The sequence below is a fragment of the Macrobrachium nipponense genome, chromosome 17, assembly GCF_015104395.2.
Source record: "Macrobrachium nipponense isolate FS-2020 chromosome 17, ASM1510439v2, whole genome shotgun sequence".
Lineage (NCBI taxonomy): Eukaryota > Metazoa > Arthropoda > Malacostraca > Decapoda > Palaemonidae > Macrobrachium > Macrobrachium nipponense.
In genome coordinates, this window is record NC_087210.1 from 30,812,535 (window position 1) to 30,828,674 (window position 16,140).

At 40.4% G+C, this 16,140-nt stretch overlaps 1 protein-coding gene across 1 annotated transcript in view; it reads left to right on the plus strand.

Annotated features, from left to right (window-relative positions):
- The first annotated feature begins 3,580 nt into the window (after window positions 1-3,580).
- LOC135196165 (uncharacterized) overlaps window positions 3,581-16,140 on the plus strand; it is a 103,894-nt gene continuing 91,334 nt past the window's right edge. Inside the window, exons 1-2 of the mRNA XM_064222741.1 lie at window positions 3,581-3,749; window positions 9,831-9,896. Of these exons, the coding sequence (XP_064078811.1) occupies window positions 3,582-3,749; window positions 9,831-9,896 (234 nt within the window). The 5' untranslated portion in view covers window position 3,581. The remainder of the gene's footprint in view (window positions 3,750-9,830; window positions 9,897-16,140) is intronic.

Here is a 16,140-nt window from a genome sequence, read left to right on the forward strand (position 1 = left end):
GGAACCATGGTCCATATCAACTCTGATCTTCCACAGCTCTCTCATATCTTAGGAGTATCTTCTCTCGGTCCCGGTTCGGGTTTACGAGAAGAGCCTATTATAACAACAGGCGTAGATGGGAACGATCCTCTAGAGTCTAGAGGTTCGTTACAGGATTGCAAAAGTCCGTTCGAATCGTCTCGATCGAAGCAGCAACTACTGACTTCCGAGTGGAATCTTCTTTTAGAAGTATGTTGAGATTGTGGAGACTTTAGGACGTCCTTTCATTCATCTCTTCGCTAGGTTGAGGACGAAGAGGCTTCTTCTTCTCTGCTCCCTTATTCTCGATCCGGGAGCGGTAACATTAAACGCCATCCTTATGATATTGAATGGATGTAGTATCTCTTTCCCCTTTTTCAATCGCTTAGGAAATGTAATAAGATGATTTATATCATCACAGGGAGCGACAATGACGCTAATCGCCCCCATGTTGGCCTTCAAGACCCTAGATTCACAGAGGTCACGTCCTTCCAAGGACCTTTTCCGAGAGAGTCGTCTCCTTTAACACGAAAGGTACCTATAACCTCTCCGCTGCTGATCTGACTACGTTCAGACTATCGAGATGTTGAACAGCATAAGATTGCAGTCTTCCCTTTCCGTTTGAAGAATGGGATAAGCTGGCAGTCACAACTATTAAAGAATACGCAAATATGTTGTTGACGGCCTTTGGGCGGTCAGAGATTTGCTTCTGTCAAACAACAAAGCCCTTCACGATCTTTGAGTTCTGTGCAAATCTCGAAAACTCGCTCACCATCTAACTTTTTGTCTCACCTGTTTTCTCGGAGTCAGACATCGTGCGAGATCAGGAGACATATAGTAGCCCTGAGTTTCTTGTTGACGAAGTCGGTTGCATTTATACACACCCCCGGATGATCGTTAACATGAGACCAGGTTGGACTGTCAGGCATTCGTCCTTCGGGCTGGAATCGCCTTTTTGTCCTTTTTCCCTCGCTCCTTTCTCCTGGCACAGAAGCTCGAGTCAGGAGTGGCTCAGGAGTTTGATTCGCTAACGACGTTGGGTTGCGTTGATACACCCCCCCCAAGGTTTGGCTTAGCTTGAATCGCCCAGGCAGTCCAGACACTCATCCTTCAGCGAAGAATAGTGCCTTATGGTCTTCAGGGTACAGCCTTGCTGTCCGTTGAATTCGTCTGACTGTCAACTGGTCGGTCACCTGACGTTAGTACAGACGGACTGACTGTGCATGTCCAGATCGAAGCTTTCAAGATGGAACTTAGACATAGTCTGAAGTTCTTGATGTCAAGCATTCGAACATCTCCTACCTGTTAACTTCTTGCATGTGATCAGGAAGGCATTTTGTCTAAACCACCCTAGATACGACAAAGAGGGTCAGTGAGATTTTAAGCCATCGTCACAAGTTTTGGCTTTAGAGAACACAAGGCGGTGTGCTCTCTAAGCTTTCGTTATGGCCTAAGAATGGAAAACCCGTTTTGTCCTTGGGCCAGGAGCTTGGAAGCAAGGATGGCACAAGTTAGGGGGCAGGAGCCAGAGAGAGTCCTGTGCCCTGTCAGGTCTCTCAAGTTTTTATCTACATAAAACTCAAGAAAGTCGAAGTCGTACGGACAATCTGCAGTGTTCCGAAAAGACCAGACTTGCCCATATCGAAGAACACCCTGGCTTTATTGTTAAGGAGGTCTTTCAAAAAGCTCCTTCTTTGTGTTTGCACAAAGATTTGAAATCTTTTGATTTGAATGCTCACGAGGTGAGGGCGCGGCCTCGGAAGCATTTCAACAGAGCATGGCACTCAGCAACATCCTGAGTACCATGTTTTAGCGAAGCAACTCTGTGTTCAATTCACACTCCCTGCAGATGTGAAGATGGCATATGGCTCGCTAGGGCCATACGTGGTCTGCAGACACAATCTTGGGGGCAAGAAGTACCACTCATCCTATCCTGTTAGAAAATGGTTAGGAAGAGCTCTTAATTTAGTAGTTGAAGTCGCCGACAACGGTGACTTCTTAACTCTTAAGCCTTAGTTAACACACCTTAACTTTGGCTAGTGGGTCGGGAGGTTGGATATATATTTTTATATATATATTTATTTTACTTTTTAGCCCTCATGGTATGGTGTCAATTATGGTCTTAGTCAACGTCCGTAGGGGTCTTCCCCCGCCCCTGTTGACAGATCATCTGGAGTGCACCAGCTATATAAGGTTCTCTACCTCGCTGGTGCAACTCTAGTAGCACAAGCAGACTTACGCGGCAGTAACCACGAAGTCAGCTATGCTAACAGGTAAGGAATCAAGATATCAATTATCTGCATATATAATGTTTCCTAAAATCTTCTATTCTGTCTACTCCCACCACCAAAGGTGGGATTCAGCTATATATATATCTGACAGGTAAGTTTCATGAACAAAATGATATTGTAATGATACAATTAAGTTTGTTCATACTTACCTGGCAGATATATATAATCAAGTACCCACCCACCTCCCCTCAGGAGACAGTGGAAATAAAAATTATGAATAGAAAATGGGAATGATTCTGATACCCGCCTCCCAGCGCGGGAATGGGTACTAACTAACCACCTGACTCCCACTGCGTGTGTCGTAAGTGTTTAAATTTCTGTCGGATTCGGAAAAATACAGCTATATATATATCTGCCAGGTAAGTATGAACAAACTTAATTGTATCATTACAATATCATTTTTCTGCCATTTTTTAATGTGTTTCGTAAAGTTAAGTGTTGATGTTTTCTGCCATTTGTCCTCCTCCTCTGTCGCCATTTTTGGACATCGCCTCACTCAAAAGGTAAGGTTCCACATTTTACTACATACGTACGTACATGTACATACAGTATTTCTTGTACCCTGTACACTATATACACTTTATTTACAGGTACAGTCATGGTTATGTTAGGTATTGAATGGTCCAAATTGTTGTATTTCATTGTTTATTTGTCAATTTAGCTTTATTATAAAATTTGCTGTGGTGTTTTTTGTAGGGCTTGGAACAAATTAGGCAATTTACATGTAATACGTAGTTCGAGATACGAAAAAATCAGGTTACGAAGGCCGCTTTGGAACGGATTAATTTCGTAACCTGAGGCACTTCTGTACTAGGTGGTCAAAGTCACTGGACATATTTTTGTTTCTGAACTGAACAATGCTGGCGCCATAAAATTGTCAATTTATGACGCCATAAAGTCCTGAGTGCCAGTTGCCGGTGCCATAACGTGCCGAGTTCTGGTTATTGGGGCCATAAGGTGCCAATAATAGTTATGGCACTATAATATACCTAAAGGAGGCTCCATTAACTGTTATCGGAGCCATTAATTGGATATTGGTACCATAAGCTCAATAAATCACCAAACTTCGGTTAATGGCAGTTTTCGCTTATCAAACCCCCTGCCACTGCACTATAGATAGTCAACTTTTTTTTTCACTAACCATCTACTAATATTATCCCACAACTTGCTTCTCTTATTCTATTTTCTTATGTTCAAGTACCCACAAATCTCTTTGCTGATCCATTTTGAATTTGATTTTTAGATCATTTCTAAAACTGATTGATCTTGTAAATGTATAGGGTATTGCTAGTTATGAGATGGAATAACTACTACTATGTGTACTTTTGTATATTTTGCAGGTTTTTAATGGATGAACTTGACAAAAAGGGCGACAATTTTAGAAGTCTTCCATTAACAATAGCTATTGAAGAGGAAGACAAATCATTTGCTTTACCACAGGTAAGTGGTGCTTTAGCATTGTGTCCTGCAAATGATCAGATCTTTCATTACTTACTGAAAAACAAATAATAATGATAAAAAGCATCCAGGCCTAACACTGTGTAGACAGCCACTGTAGGATTTAATCCGAAGGAATTGCTCAAAGATGCCACTGCTGCTGCTGCCAAAGAGTAGCCTTAGATACTTTTGATTTTAGTTGTAGGTATCCACCCACCAGCCCATGCTATATCCAAATTTGTTAATTTGCAAATGGCTAACAAATAAAAAGGAGAGGATAGTCAAGTTTCACAGTACTTAGAAAATTCTAGTCATCTTCCTTCAAGAATAGTATTTTTCTTTTTGAAAAATGCTATCCCCTTAATCACTACATTCTCATCATTATCATTCTTAACTTGGCTAGTAATATGATGGGAGTTTTGGCTTGCAGTTGATCTTTATTTCTTTATTTTCTTGTCATATTTTTCCATTTAAAGAAATTGATATATTAAATCTGATCATTTATTTTCTGATTCCTAAGAAAACATGAGTTTTTATGTATAAGTAACTTACCAAGTAGTACATAATAAATTACATAGCTATTAGTTGCTACTCATACGGCAGCTTAAATTCAGAATTCGCGGGTAACTCCTGAACGCCGCTGGCATATGAGAGACACTTTGGTAAATAGCGGCTCGGTGTTTAAGGGTTAACTTTGATAAGTGTACAGTGTTACAAAAAGGAACAAAACTCAGATACAGTGGAAAGAAGTTTAAGAAATTATCTAAGGAAAATAGGAGAGTGATTGAAAATTGGCAAATGCCTTATAACTTACAAATAGGAACAAACAACCCTCATGCCAACTACATGCTGCTTACAAAAATTGTGTAGAACAAGAAGAGGACCTTGGAGTCATTATTACCAAGAACTTAAAATTCACAAAACAGTGCATAAAAGCTGAAAAGAAGGCACAGAAACCAGTGGGATACATAAAGAGGCAGTTCAAATACAGAAACAAGGAAACGGTACTGCAGCTCTACAAATCAATAGTTAGACTTCATCTTGAATATGCAGTACAGTTTTGGTCACCAACACCGAGAAAGGGCATAAATAGATTAGAAGGGTACAAGCAAGAGCCACAAAGTTAATTCCATTCATCAGGCAAATAGGTTACCAAAGATGACTGGAGAGCCTGAACATGTATGGCTTAGAAACACGACGATTGCGAGGACATCCAATAGAAACATTCAAAATACTGAAAGGCAAAACAAAAGTAGACAGTAATCTGTTTACATTAAACAAAACCCAGAAAAGAAATAATGGATCGAAACTAGAACTGAAGAGATACAACACATCCCATTGTGGTAACTTCTTTACATGCAAGATATGTGACACATGGAATATACTGCCACCAGAAGTTGTAAACAGCAACAGGTTAGAAGAGTTTAAAAGAAAGCCAGACAAAATCATTAGGACACTGTGAATGAACAGTAAAACCTGCTCCTAGAGATCATTGAGCACATGATGTCTTTTCGGATGGACTAATAAGTCTTTGAGACATTCTAATCCTTGTAACTCTCGGTTTAGGCTAGAAGGGTTAGAAGTACTGATGTATGTATTTTAAGGTTACTAATGTTTAAGATGATGTGGAATTGATATTAATACTAATATAATTTGAAATATTAATACAGTAATGGGATAATAGGCAGCATTTTTAGATGGGGTTAGTAAGTATTCACTGATTTTAACTATTTGGGGGTGGGGGATCTGGTCCCTATCCCTGCGAACAAGGCGTCTATTGTACATTCATATATATGTACATTATTACATTTATGGCACTTCCCTGATTGTGTCAGGATGGGGCCCGGACTTCCCATACCACCTCCTGACACACAGTGCAGTCAAAATTCTCGAGCTCATGGCAAAAATGTTTGAGAAATACTATATCTGATGACCACCCCATAAACTTGGAGACTTCATGGCAAGAGACATTTTTGGAGAAAACTACTGAGTTGCTTATCTTTCAAGTTTTATGTAACATAGAAAAGGAGTATGTTCACTTTTTCAATCAGGGACACTAAGGTAGTTCTCAGCCCATACAGTGAGAATGGCTTATTTGTGGTAAGGTGCACAAAAAGAGGGTAAGCTGGGATGTTACCTATGACATCTAGGTAAACCACGAGTAACTGGACCAGGCATAATGTCTTATTCTTTGTGCTAAGTTCCCTTAGAAGAATTGCCTCTTTAAATTGTCGAAATTTTTGGCCAGGAATGACAGGCCAGCAAACAACAGTGAGTGTTGGCTAGGTGTGTGTGCGTGTGATGAAGCGTTTTCCTTGTCTGAAAAAGCAGAGTTGACTGATCTGGGTTTCTGGATATAAGGTGGTCAAGGAGAGCATATTTGGTCCACTGAATTGAGATGACAGGAGTTGAAAAACCTTTTTCAAGAACCAAGTACAGGCCGTTCCCAGTTACTGATGGGGTTTCTGTTCCGATAGCTTGATGATAAGCAAAATTTGCCAATACTGAAAATAGACAATTTTTCGCACTTATCGGTGCCAATAACCAGATTTTGGCGTTGATAACTGGTTAACTGTGCCTCTTGTAGGTATATATTGGCCCCAATACTCTATAATTGGCGCAGATAACTAGAAATTGGTACATTTCAGCACCAAAAATGTGCTACCGTGTATGTCATAACTGTGTTAGTAACAAGATGCTTATCCTGAAACAGGTGGATGAAAATTGGAACCGTTTCAGTTGTAATTTTAATCAGGCCCTTTGTGTGGAGGTAATCCAACCACACTTTCCATGTGGACTGATATTGCCATAGTATTTCCAAAAGGACCAGAGCTCTGGTGGGGCTGTTTGGTTCCTCCCACGTGTGTTTAATCTCTGCATTTCTGCCAAATTTATAACAATAACAGAGATAAAACCATTTGCCCCATTACAGATATCAAATATTATCTTTTCCGTTACGCAGAATTCTAAATCGATTACATAAGTTCACACTTCACAATTGATAAAGTTTTTTATGCTATAACAAGAAACGGAGTCAGATTTTCTATCAAAATGGCATTTCATTTTGGTGCTGTTGCCACTATTTCAAACAGTTCCACGTGCTTTTAAATCCACGGATAAGCCGCTTAGATTCTCTCCAGGGGACACTCGGTGGTCACTGTACATGTCTGGAGGCAGTTCTCCTTTCTACAAATATCTTGATTTCTTAATATCGTAGGTATAGAATAAATTAGTGAGCAAGGAAATATGAAAGAAAGCATAACAGTAAGTTTGACAAGTGAGAAAATAAATAATTGTGTACAGACTGCTCTCTCTCTCTCTCTCTCTCTCTCTCTCTCTCTCTCTCTCTCATCTCTCTCTCTCTCTCTCTCTCTCTCGTCTCTCTCGTCTCTCGCTCTCTCTTCTCTCTCTCTCTCAAAATAACAGGTAGGAAACAATGGCTGAATATTGTTTGAATATGCTATGGCAAAGTTTTGGCCTGGCTGAAGTGTGGAGTGACTTTGACACCGACTTACAAGTCATTCCTGGTCATCTCACAGTCATGGATAGACATCAACCTCACAGCCAAGAAAAGGCTATCGCATACAAATTAAATAGGTATTTTCTAGAGGAAAAGGCAAATGGAGGGCCTATGATTCTATAATAAACCTCTCGCTCGGACAGCTGTAAGGTTTATATTAGAAGAGAGAGAGATTAAGAGCAGGGCCTAGTAGGAAGGAGGTTAAAGTACCTGGAAATGAAAAGCCCCTATAATCTTATAATGATAGCCTCGGGGTTTGTCTCAAAGACATTCAAAGGTCTGTCACATGGGTCAGTTGTTGTTTTTATAATAATCTTCACTGTAGACTATATTCTGAAAATTCACGTGTAAATTGTTGTGCTCAGAAAGGAGGAAGCTTATACTTCTCCTCCTGCTGCCTGGTATTGAGCAATAAACAGCAGTGGGATTGATTATGTCACCTATTGTTGTGATAGAACAAACCAATGATTGTTGGGCCAATTTGAGGCTACTAGGTATGCAGTTCCATTGAAAGATAGTAGTTTAGCCAAAACTTTCGAAATCTGGGACAATGGAGAAAGGATATAGATTGTCCTCCATGTGTTACAGTCATATAGGAATGCATCTCTTGCCATTGCCTAAGTTTGGAGGCATTCACTGGAAGTTGATGGTTCTCTCCTATGGCAAACAGGTCCACTTCCAAAGGAGGAAAGTGATTTTGGAAGGAGTGCTTGTTCAATATCCACTCAGTTGAAGTTACCATCTACCTCGAAAGGAAGTCTGCTGTCACATTGAGTAACCCTCTGATATGGATTCCTGATATAGATTCCTTCCCCATACTATCCTTAGGATAGACAGCATGACTACATTGAGAGGAGCTTAACTGGAGCTGATCATCTTGATACATGTCACTGCTGAAATATTGCCTAGGACTAACAATATATGGATCCTCTTTAGAGACTTCAATTCCAGGAAATTAATGTGGCACCTCCCTAAAACAGGTGACCATATTATAAACACCTGATGATCCTCCCAATGGATTTATCAACCTATCAAGAAGGCATTCATGAGTTTAACCACCTTCACAGCTTTGGGAGTCAGATTGACTAGTTTTGCAAGAGCACCCTTCCAGGTCCATGGACAAAATATCTTCCCAAGCTGCTTTTGTACTACGTGGAGACAGTCATGAAGCCTTTACTTGGCATGTGAGAGCAAGACTCGGTTCAGGCCCAGTATCTGTTCTGACTGTTGTTGAGAAACCATGGATTGGCCAGGAAACCCTTGTAGGTCTTTTCCCTTATTTGACCTGAGTTTGGGTGGGAAGCAACAACCAGGCCACCAGCTTACCCCAATGAAGTCCTTGCCACATAAAACACCTGTCTCAATCAGTCGAGAAAAGCTTCTGACCAGAGCCTGTTTATTACCACTCACAAGTTTCAATAGCACTCCTCTTTGGTGGCCCCCTATGCTAGCTAAGTATCTAGGTATGCCACCTGAGCTTCCTCTTGTCTAAGTTCATCTGAACTGTTATCATTGTCAGTTTTATGAAGTTCCTCAGGTTAGTGTTCAAGATGAAGGGCATGACCAGGAATCTAAATGTCTCTCCCTTTCCAAACCCCAGGTGTGTTTCAAGATTGCGTTTCCTTTTTGTCAATAGATGTAGCTCTTTGTGCCGTGAGAAGGGTATTGTTGCTGCTGCTGCTGCGGTTGTTGATGCACCCTCTTCTGTTATCGGAAGGAGCCTGTAGAAATCACTGGAGGCTTGTTTTGGGGTGGAACTCCCAAGATAATTATTTCCCAGTTAAAAACTCACCCAGCAGAATAGAAAATGTACAGTTCTGGTGAAAGGGTCATTCTCTGAGTTCCATTACAACAGGTTAATCAGAGAGATTATGGCATAAGGGAGAAAAATGTAATAGTAAGGTGACATTGGGAATGGCATTTTTGAGCTCAGTATGATCTCTTCAGACCCAGAGGCACTGTTTCATGAAATCATAGTGTGCTCCTCATATGGGCTGCATAATAGCCTGCAACAATAGATGGAGCAGTCATAGATAACTTGGGGAGCTCTCTTGTAGTCCCTTCCAGAATAGTGTAGGAGGGTAAAGGGAGAGGAGGAACCATGCATGGAACTCAGGAATTGGTAGATGTGTCTGTGATTTTGTCCATAGGGATGCCACTACTGGGTAGCTGTGGACAGTGGGAGCTTATACATTCAAGGTTTTTTATTATCTTTAGTTTATGAGAAATTGAATACTCATTTAAGTGGAGTAAAATTGAAATAAGTTTTTACATGCTTTCAGCATTCCAGTTTGTTTTATCCCTCATTTTGTTTATAGTTATGTATAATACAAAATATTTGCCAGAATTTTGCCTACCTTTTAAAGTACCCTTTTCTTTATAACATTGAGAATCCTGAACATACTGTAACGTTACTTTGTAGAATTAAATGGTATTCATTTAGTCTTAATTTGTTTATGTTTAATGGCTGCAGCTGAGTAAGCTTCAGTTTTTCATGTTGTTGTAATAACTTTTCCATACAATTTCCAAATTCAGTATTTAAATCCTACCCTTTTACTTTTTAGACTTCAAGTCTACCTGCTCTAGGAAGACCCCGCAGTAGTGGTTCATCTGCTTCAAGTAAAAGACAGGTAAAAATTATTGTTATCCATGTAGACAAAATTAAGTACTGTTAATAGAAATTTTCATTTGTTCTTACAAGAATACAAACTTTGCCATGTATATATAGGATTACCCTCTGCATAAACTGGGCCTGATTGCTAAAGCATGGTAACATGGTAATTAACTAGTTGCTGCAGTTGAGTGAGGAGCGGAGGAATCTAGCCCAATACGATTAACATTCACTTTTTCAACCCCTTTGATTAACAGGGTCTTACACTGCTGTTGCCATGACTGCTTGTGCTGAAGCTTTCTTAAGTATTTCTTGGTGTGAATGATTGAATACTCAGGCATGTTTGCTTTGAATTTTGTTGTTGATTGTTGTAAGAATAGTTGTGATTAGTGATTTTCCACCTCCTAAGAATGGACAGTGCAGATGCCCAGGGCATGAACATGTTTGCATGTAAGGTTTATGTCCATTGTTTGATCTTATGGGAATACCAACCTATTCATAAATGAAGTTTCGCAGCACAAGATGCACTGCATCTATCACTGACTTAACTAGAAAAGCAAAATCCTATTGGGTAGGCCTGTGAGTCACTCATGACCTGAGCTGGGTTAGCTATGAAAATACAAATTAATAAAAAAATGTTTCATTTTTGTTCTCAGCCATCAATTCATGCAGTTCATAACTGTTCTTCTCCCTTAAGCTGAGATATGTTTTTGTGCATATTCGTATTTTTTTTCTCTGAATTCCTGCCATGTGGGCATCCTCCTTTGTGCGACTTAATACATAGTGTGGCATCCACGTGTGTGTCATAGCGCCTTTCTGTGTGTGTTTTAAGGTTACCATGAAGGACAAAAAAACCTGATTTCCATTGTTGTATGGGCAGCAAAGGAAAACCCTTTTGTAAATTTATGGCCTTGATTGCAGCAGACCTGCATTCTCTCCATTTCTTATAGGGGAAGTGAGTGCACAATGTAGGCCATGTTACTAATGTGTGGAGTGGCAGTCACCCCAGTGGTCTCTCTATGAGAAGAGGTTGTGGGCAGGTTTGTTTTGGCTTCGTGAAGTGATTAGGCATGCCTACTCATCATCATCAGTTTCCATTGCCAATACTGTGCATGCAAGAGTACATGACATTAGGAGACTAAGGCTCCTCTTTGGCATTGCAAGTTCTTACCTCCACCAAACCACATTCATTTCCCTCTGGCTGAGGGACATTGCCCATGGGTCCTTGGAAACTTTTTCCATGGGTCTGGTGGTGGCTGCTCAGCAAGTTGTGTAGTTCATCCAGTACCCCTAGTGGAACAGTTTTGTATCTTGTCTAAGAGGATGGTTTGAAAGTGAGAATGATTGAGATGGCTGGTCTTTGTTCCTTCCCACCTTTTTCCCTTTCTTCTATACCTACAGGCTGTAAGAAGATGGATCCATCATACGCTTGAACAGACCAGATACAAGATGAGTGAAGCAGCTTACTGTTAGATTATTTTTTATTCTACATGAATAAACCTTGCAGTAGCAAAAACCCTTCCTTCTCTAGCAAGGAAAGAGATGATACAACATGTATGGGTGGCTATCTTAGTTTTTTATATGAACAGATATAGCTCTTTCTTCTTCTTCCCAGCTTGTTCCCATTTTTATATGGGGTCGCCGTTTCGGATGAGCCGTTTCCATCTATTTCTATCCTGCGATACTGCCTCATCAATTCCCTTCTCATGTAAGTCTCCTCTCACACAGTCCTTCCATCTCTTTCTTGGTCTCCCTCTTCTTCATCTTCCTTGCACCTCCACCCCCATAGTATGTCTCCCAGCGTGGTCCTCATCTCTCCTCAACAGGTGTCCATACCATCTCAGCCTCCCCTCCTGCACTTTCTTTGATACTTCCACCACCTTAGTCGACCCCCTTATGTAGTCATTTCTGATCCTATCCTCTCTTGTCACCCCAGACATCCACCTAAGCATTCTCATTTCTGCCACATCCATCTTCTTCTGCTCTGTTTTTCTCATGCTTGCTGTTTCCATACCATACAGCATTGCTGTTCTTACCACCGTCTTGTGAAATTTTCCTTTTAACCTAAGCGGCACTCTTTTGTCACAAAGAACTCCAGAGGCCGCTCTCCAGTTTGTTCCAGCCTGCCTGTACCCGATGTTTTACTTCTTCTTCCATACGTCCTCCAGCGTTTAAACAAGATCCCAAAATACTTTAAACTTATCAACTTCCTTCCTTGTTTGCTCTCCACCAAGCTGATACTTTCTCTATCATCCCCCCTCAGTGGTGGTACACATATATTCTGTCTTAGATCTACTTATTCTCATTCCTCTGTCCTCCAGTACTTGTCTCCATCTTTCCAATTTCACTTCCAGATCTTCCCTGCTCTCTGCACACAGAACAATATCATCCGGATACAATATGTTCCATGGTACTGTCTCCCTTACTTCTTCTATTATAACATCCATCACTATGTTAAAGATAAATGGGCTCAGAGCCGACCCCTGGTGTAATCCTACTCTCACCTCAAAACCTTCTGTCTCCCCAACACTGCTCCTCACTCTGGTAAATACGTTCCGGTACATCTCTTGTATCAATCGCACATACTTCTCTGGCACCATCTTCTCCCTCAGACTCCTCCATACCTCTGTCTCGGGACTCGGTCATAAGCCTTTCAAGTCAATGATTACCATATGTAGGTCCCTTTGTCTTTACCCCGAATTTCTCCATTATTTGCCTCAGACAAAATATACCATCTGTTGTTCCCCTTCCCTTCATAAATCCCATCTGCTCTTTACCTATTTGTACTTCTTCTCTCAGTCTAGCATCTATCATCCTTTCCAGTATCTTCAAAGTGTGGGACATCAATTTAATGCCCCTATAATTACCACACTCTTGGACATCCCCTTTCCCTTTAAAAATTGGGATCAATATACTCCCACTCCACTCATTTGTTATCTTTTCCTGTTCAAGGATCTTTATCATAAGATCGTACAGTATATCCACTCCTTCATCTCCTAATGCTTTACATGCTTCCACTGGAATCATGTCTGGTCCGGTTGCCTTCCAATTTTTCATCTTCTTCAGTGCATTTAGTACCTCTTGCCTAGAAAACCTCATTACCATGCCAATGTTCACTTGCCCATCCTCTCTTATTAGCCTATTATTTTCTTCATTTAACAACTGTTCGAAATATTCTTTCCATCTCTTCACAATGTCTTCCTCCTTTCTAAGTACTACACCATCTTAATCCTTTATTTGTTTGATATGTGTAATATCTTTGGTGCTCTTATTTCTAGCCTTTGATAGCTTGATCATCTTCTTTAATCCTTTCTTTGTCCCCAGCTCATTATACACATCATCATACGACTTTGCTTTAGCTTGGGCTACCACCTTTTTCACCACCTTGTTTTTCTCTCTGACCTATCTCTGTCTTCCACTGACTGTGACTCTTCCCATCTTTTCTTTGCCTCCTTTTTCTTATCTTACTACTTTCTCAACTCTTTCTTCGTCTTCCTCCCACCACCAACTCTCTTTTCTTCCCATATGATACCAGATGTCTCTCTAGCAGCTCCTTTCCATGCCTTCTTATTACTGCTGCATTTCATGCCCACCATTCTTGAACATCTTCAATCCCTATATCAATATCCTCCAAAACCCTTCTCTTAAACTCTATCTTCTTATCCCCTTCCTTCTCTAATTTGTACCATTTAATTTTCCTTATCCCTTTAGCTTTGGTTTTTCTTTCCCTTTTTAACTTCAAATCCATACATAGCAGTCTGTGTTGGGGGGCTACATGGTCGCCTGGAATAACTTTGCAGTTATTGACCTCCACCAGATTTATCCTTTTATACAAGAAGTAGTCTATCTGGGAGAATCTTCCCCCACTCCTATATTTTATTAGGTGTTCCCTTTTCTTCTTAAAGAATGTGTTTACTATTGCCATGTCGAATGACACAGCAAAGTCCACTACACTCTCTCCTTCTGGGTTCTCTCCCAATTCCATGGCTCCCCATGCGCACCCGCCTAATCGCTCATTTCCATTCTGACATGGCATTCAAATCTGCCCCAACTATCACCCTCTCATGCTCTTCCAGTTCTTGCATTATTCTATCCATGTCTCTCCAGAAATTTCCCTTCTCTTCTTCTGTGCAACCAACTTGTGGTGCATATGCGCTTATAATATTCAGAATCTCTCCTCCATAACATATCTTCAATCTGATGATACGGTCATTCTTTCTATGCACTTCTATTACCGAGTTCTTCAGTTCACTAGACAGTACTATGCCAACTCCATTTCTACCTTGTTTATTTGCTCCACTATAATATAGCTTATATCCATCTCCCAACTCTTTAGCTTTATTTCCTTGCCACTGCGTTTCTTGCACACACATAACATCTACTTTCTTTTCACTCATCAAGTCAGCCAATTCTCTACCTCTCCCAGTCATGGACCCAACATTTAGCTGACATACTCTAAACCCAATGTGAGCTCGCTTCTTTAGCTGCACCTGCTCCTGATGCAGTAGCCCTCGCCTTACCACAGAGTTAGGGCGATGTCTCTGTGCGTCGTTTACGGAGTACGCCCTAGCATTACCTCTTTCCATATTTCGGCTCATTCCATTTTTTTGGTTTTGGCACAGATTTTTACAGCCGGATGCCCTTCCTGACACCAACCCTCCCTATTTATCCGGGCTTGGGACCGGCACCCATAAGGACTTGTTTGCCCCCCCAGGTGGCTAGGTTGAACAGATATAGCTCTTTAACGTCATGTAATACAATGAATTGCTGCATTGGACTAAGCCCATTAGTCTGACTGTTGGATCTCCATATATCTAACAGATTTGAGGCTTAAGTCCACCAAGAGTGAGTCTATCTCCAGGTTAAGACTCAGGTTTGTTCCACATACATATGAACAAATAACAAATTTAAATTAATTTGTATTTTTCATAGCTAACCAACATACGGTCTTAACATTTACTCCCCACCTGTTTCAGTTAACTCTGCGCTCGAAGAAAAACTGATACGTCATGAGGTTGAGATAGGGTCGCTGCTCACTTCATATCTTACCTCCTTGGCGGATGTCAGATGTCACCAATTCCTTGCATAAACAATTCTTATTGTTTTTTTTAACAGTTTCCAGCTGGCACCAGAGAATTTACCTTAATGTTAAGACCAGATGCTTGTTTTCATTGTTGTAAGTAAGTCTGTCAGTTTTCTATTACTGTACAGGAAAATACATATAGATCAACAGAATAGCAAATTATTGAAAACTAATTGCACACTTAGAGAGAGAGAGAGAGAGAGAGAATTATTAGCTCCCTGTCAGTCATTTCTCTTGGGAATCCTTATGCCAAAATGAAATTATTGTATGTTTTGCCTTTAAAAGATTGATACACTACAAAAGGGATTTTGACGTAAGGAAAAATCTATTTCTGGGCGATTGGCTCGTGTCGCCAGCGAAATCCTTTCCTTTTAATCCAATTATTTCTAGGGTAAATGTACTAACACATACCAGAGAATAAATAAAATAAAGGAAAAGGTCAGTATAACTGAACTCGCTCACCCTCCAAGAGGGTGTCGGTATGAACACTAGGCGAGTGAGACCACTACCACGAGCCAAATACCAATAGAAATCTCCCACAACAAAAACCCTCCATGAGGAGAGCCGACCCACAGAGTGAGCAGCTCGTACTACTACTACTCCATCCCATGCTGCCGACTGCTGCGCCTGGTGGCCATCCTGAAGTTAGCAGACAATCTTGGGCTGAAGGATGGGTAGGGTGGGATTTCGCTGGCGACACGAGCCAATCGCCCAGAAATAGATTTTTCCTTACGTCAAAATCCCTTTTCTGGGCTCAGCTCGTGTCGCTGCGCGAAATCGTACCAGAGAAATAGCACAAGATTGTAAACAAAAGTAATAAAATAAATCAGAATAGGTCTCAATAAAAAATAAAGTAAATATAAAAAAGACTATAATTGCTAAAAAGATACAAATACACAGTGATACAAAATAGAAATATGCTTAAATACCCTGAATTCTAAACATGTTTCTTATCATAAGGTAATTTACATATGTACAGAGGTAAATGGCTTACATGTAAACAAAATGGTATCTGTGTAAAGGCATGTATCAAAAATATAATAGCAATTAGAGTAGTCAAATGAACAAATTAAACAACAATGATAATATATAAGGAATGCATATGACTTAATATACAAAACCCGTAACCATTATAAATGAGATGTATCCCCTAGCATAAAAATAAGGGGTAACATCCATG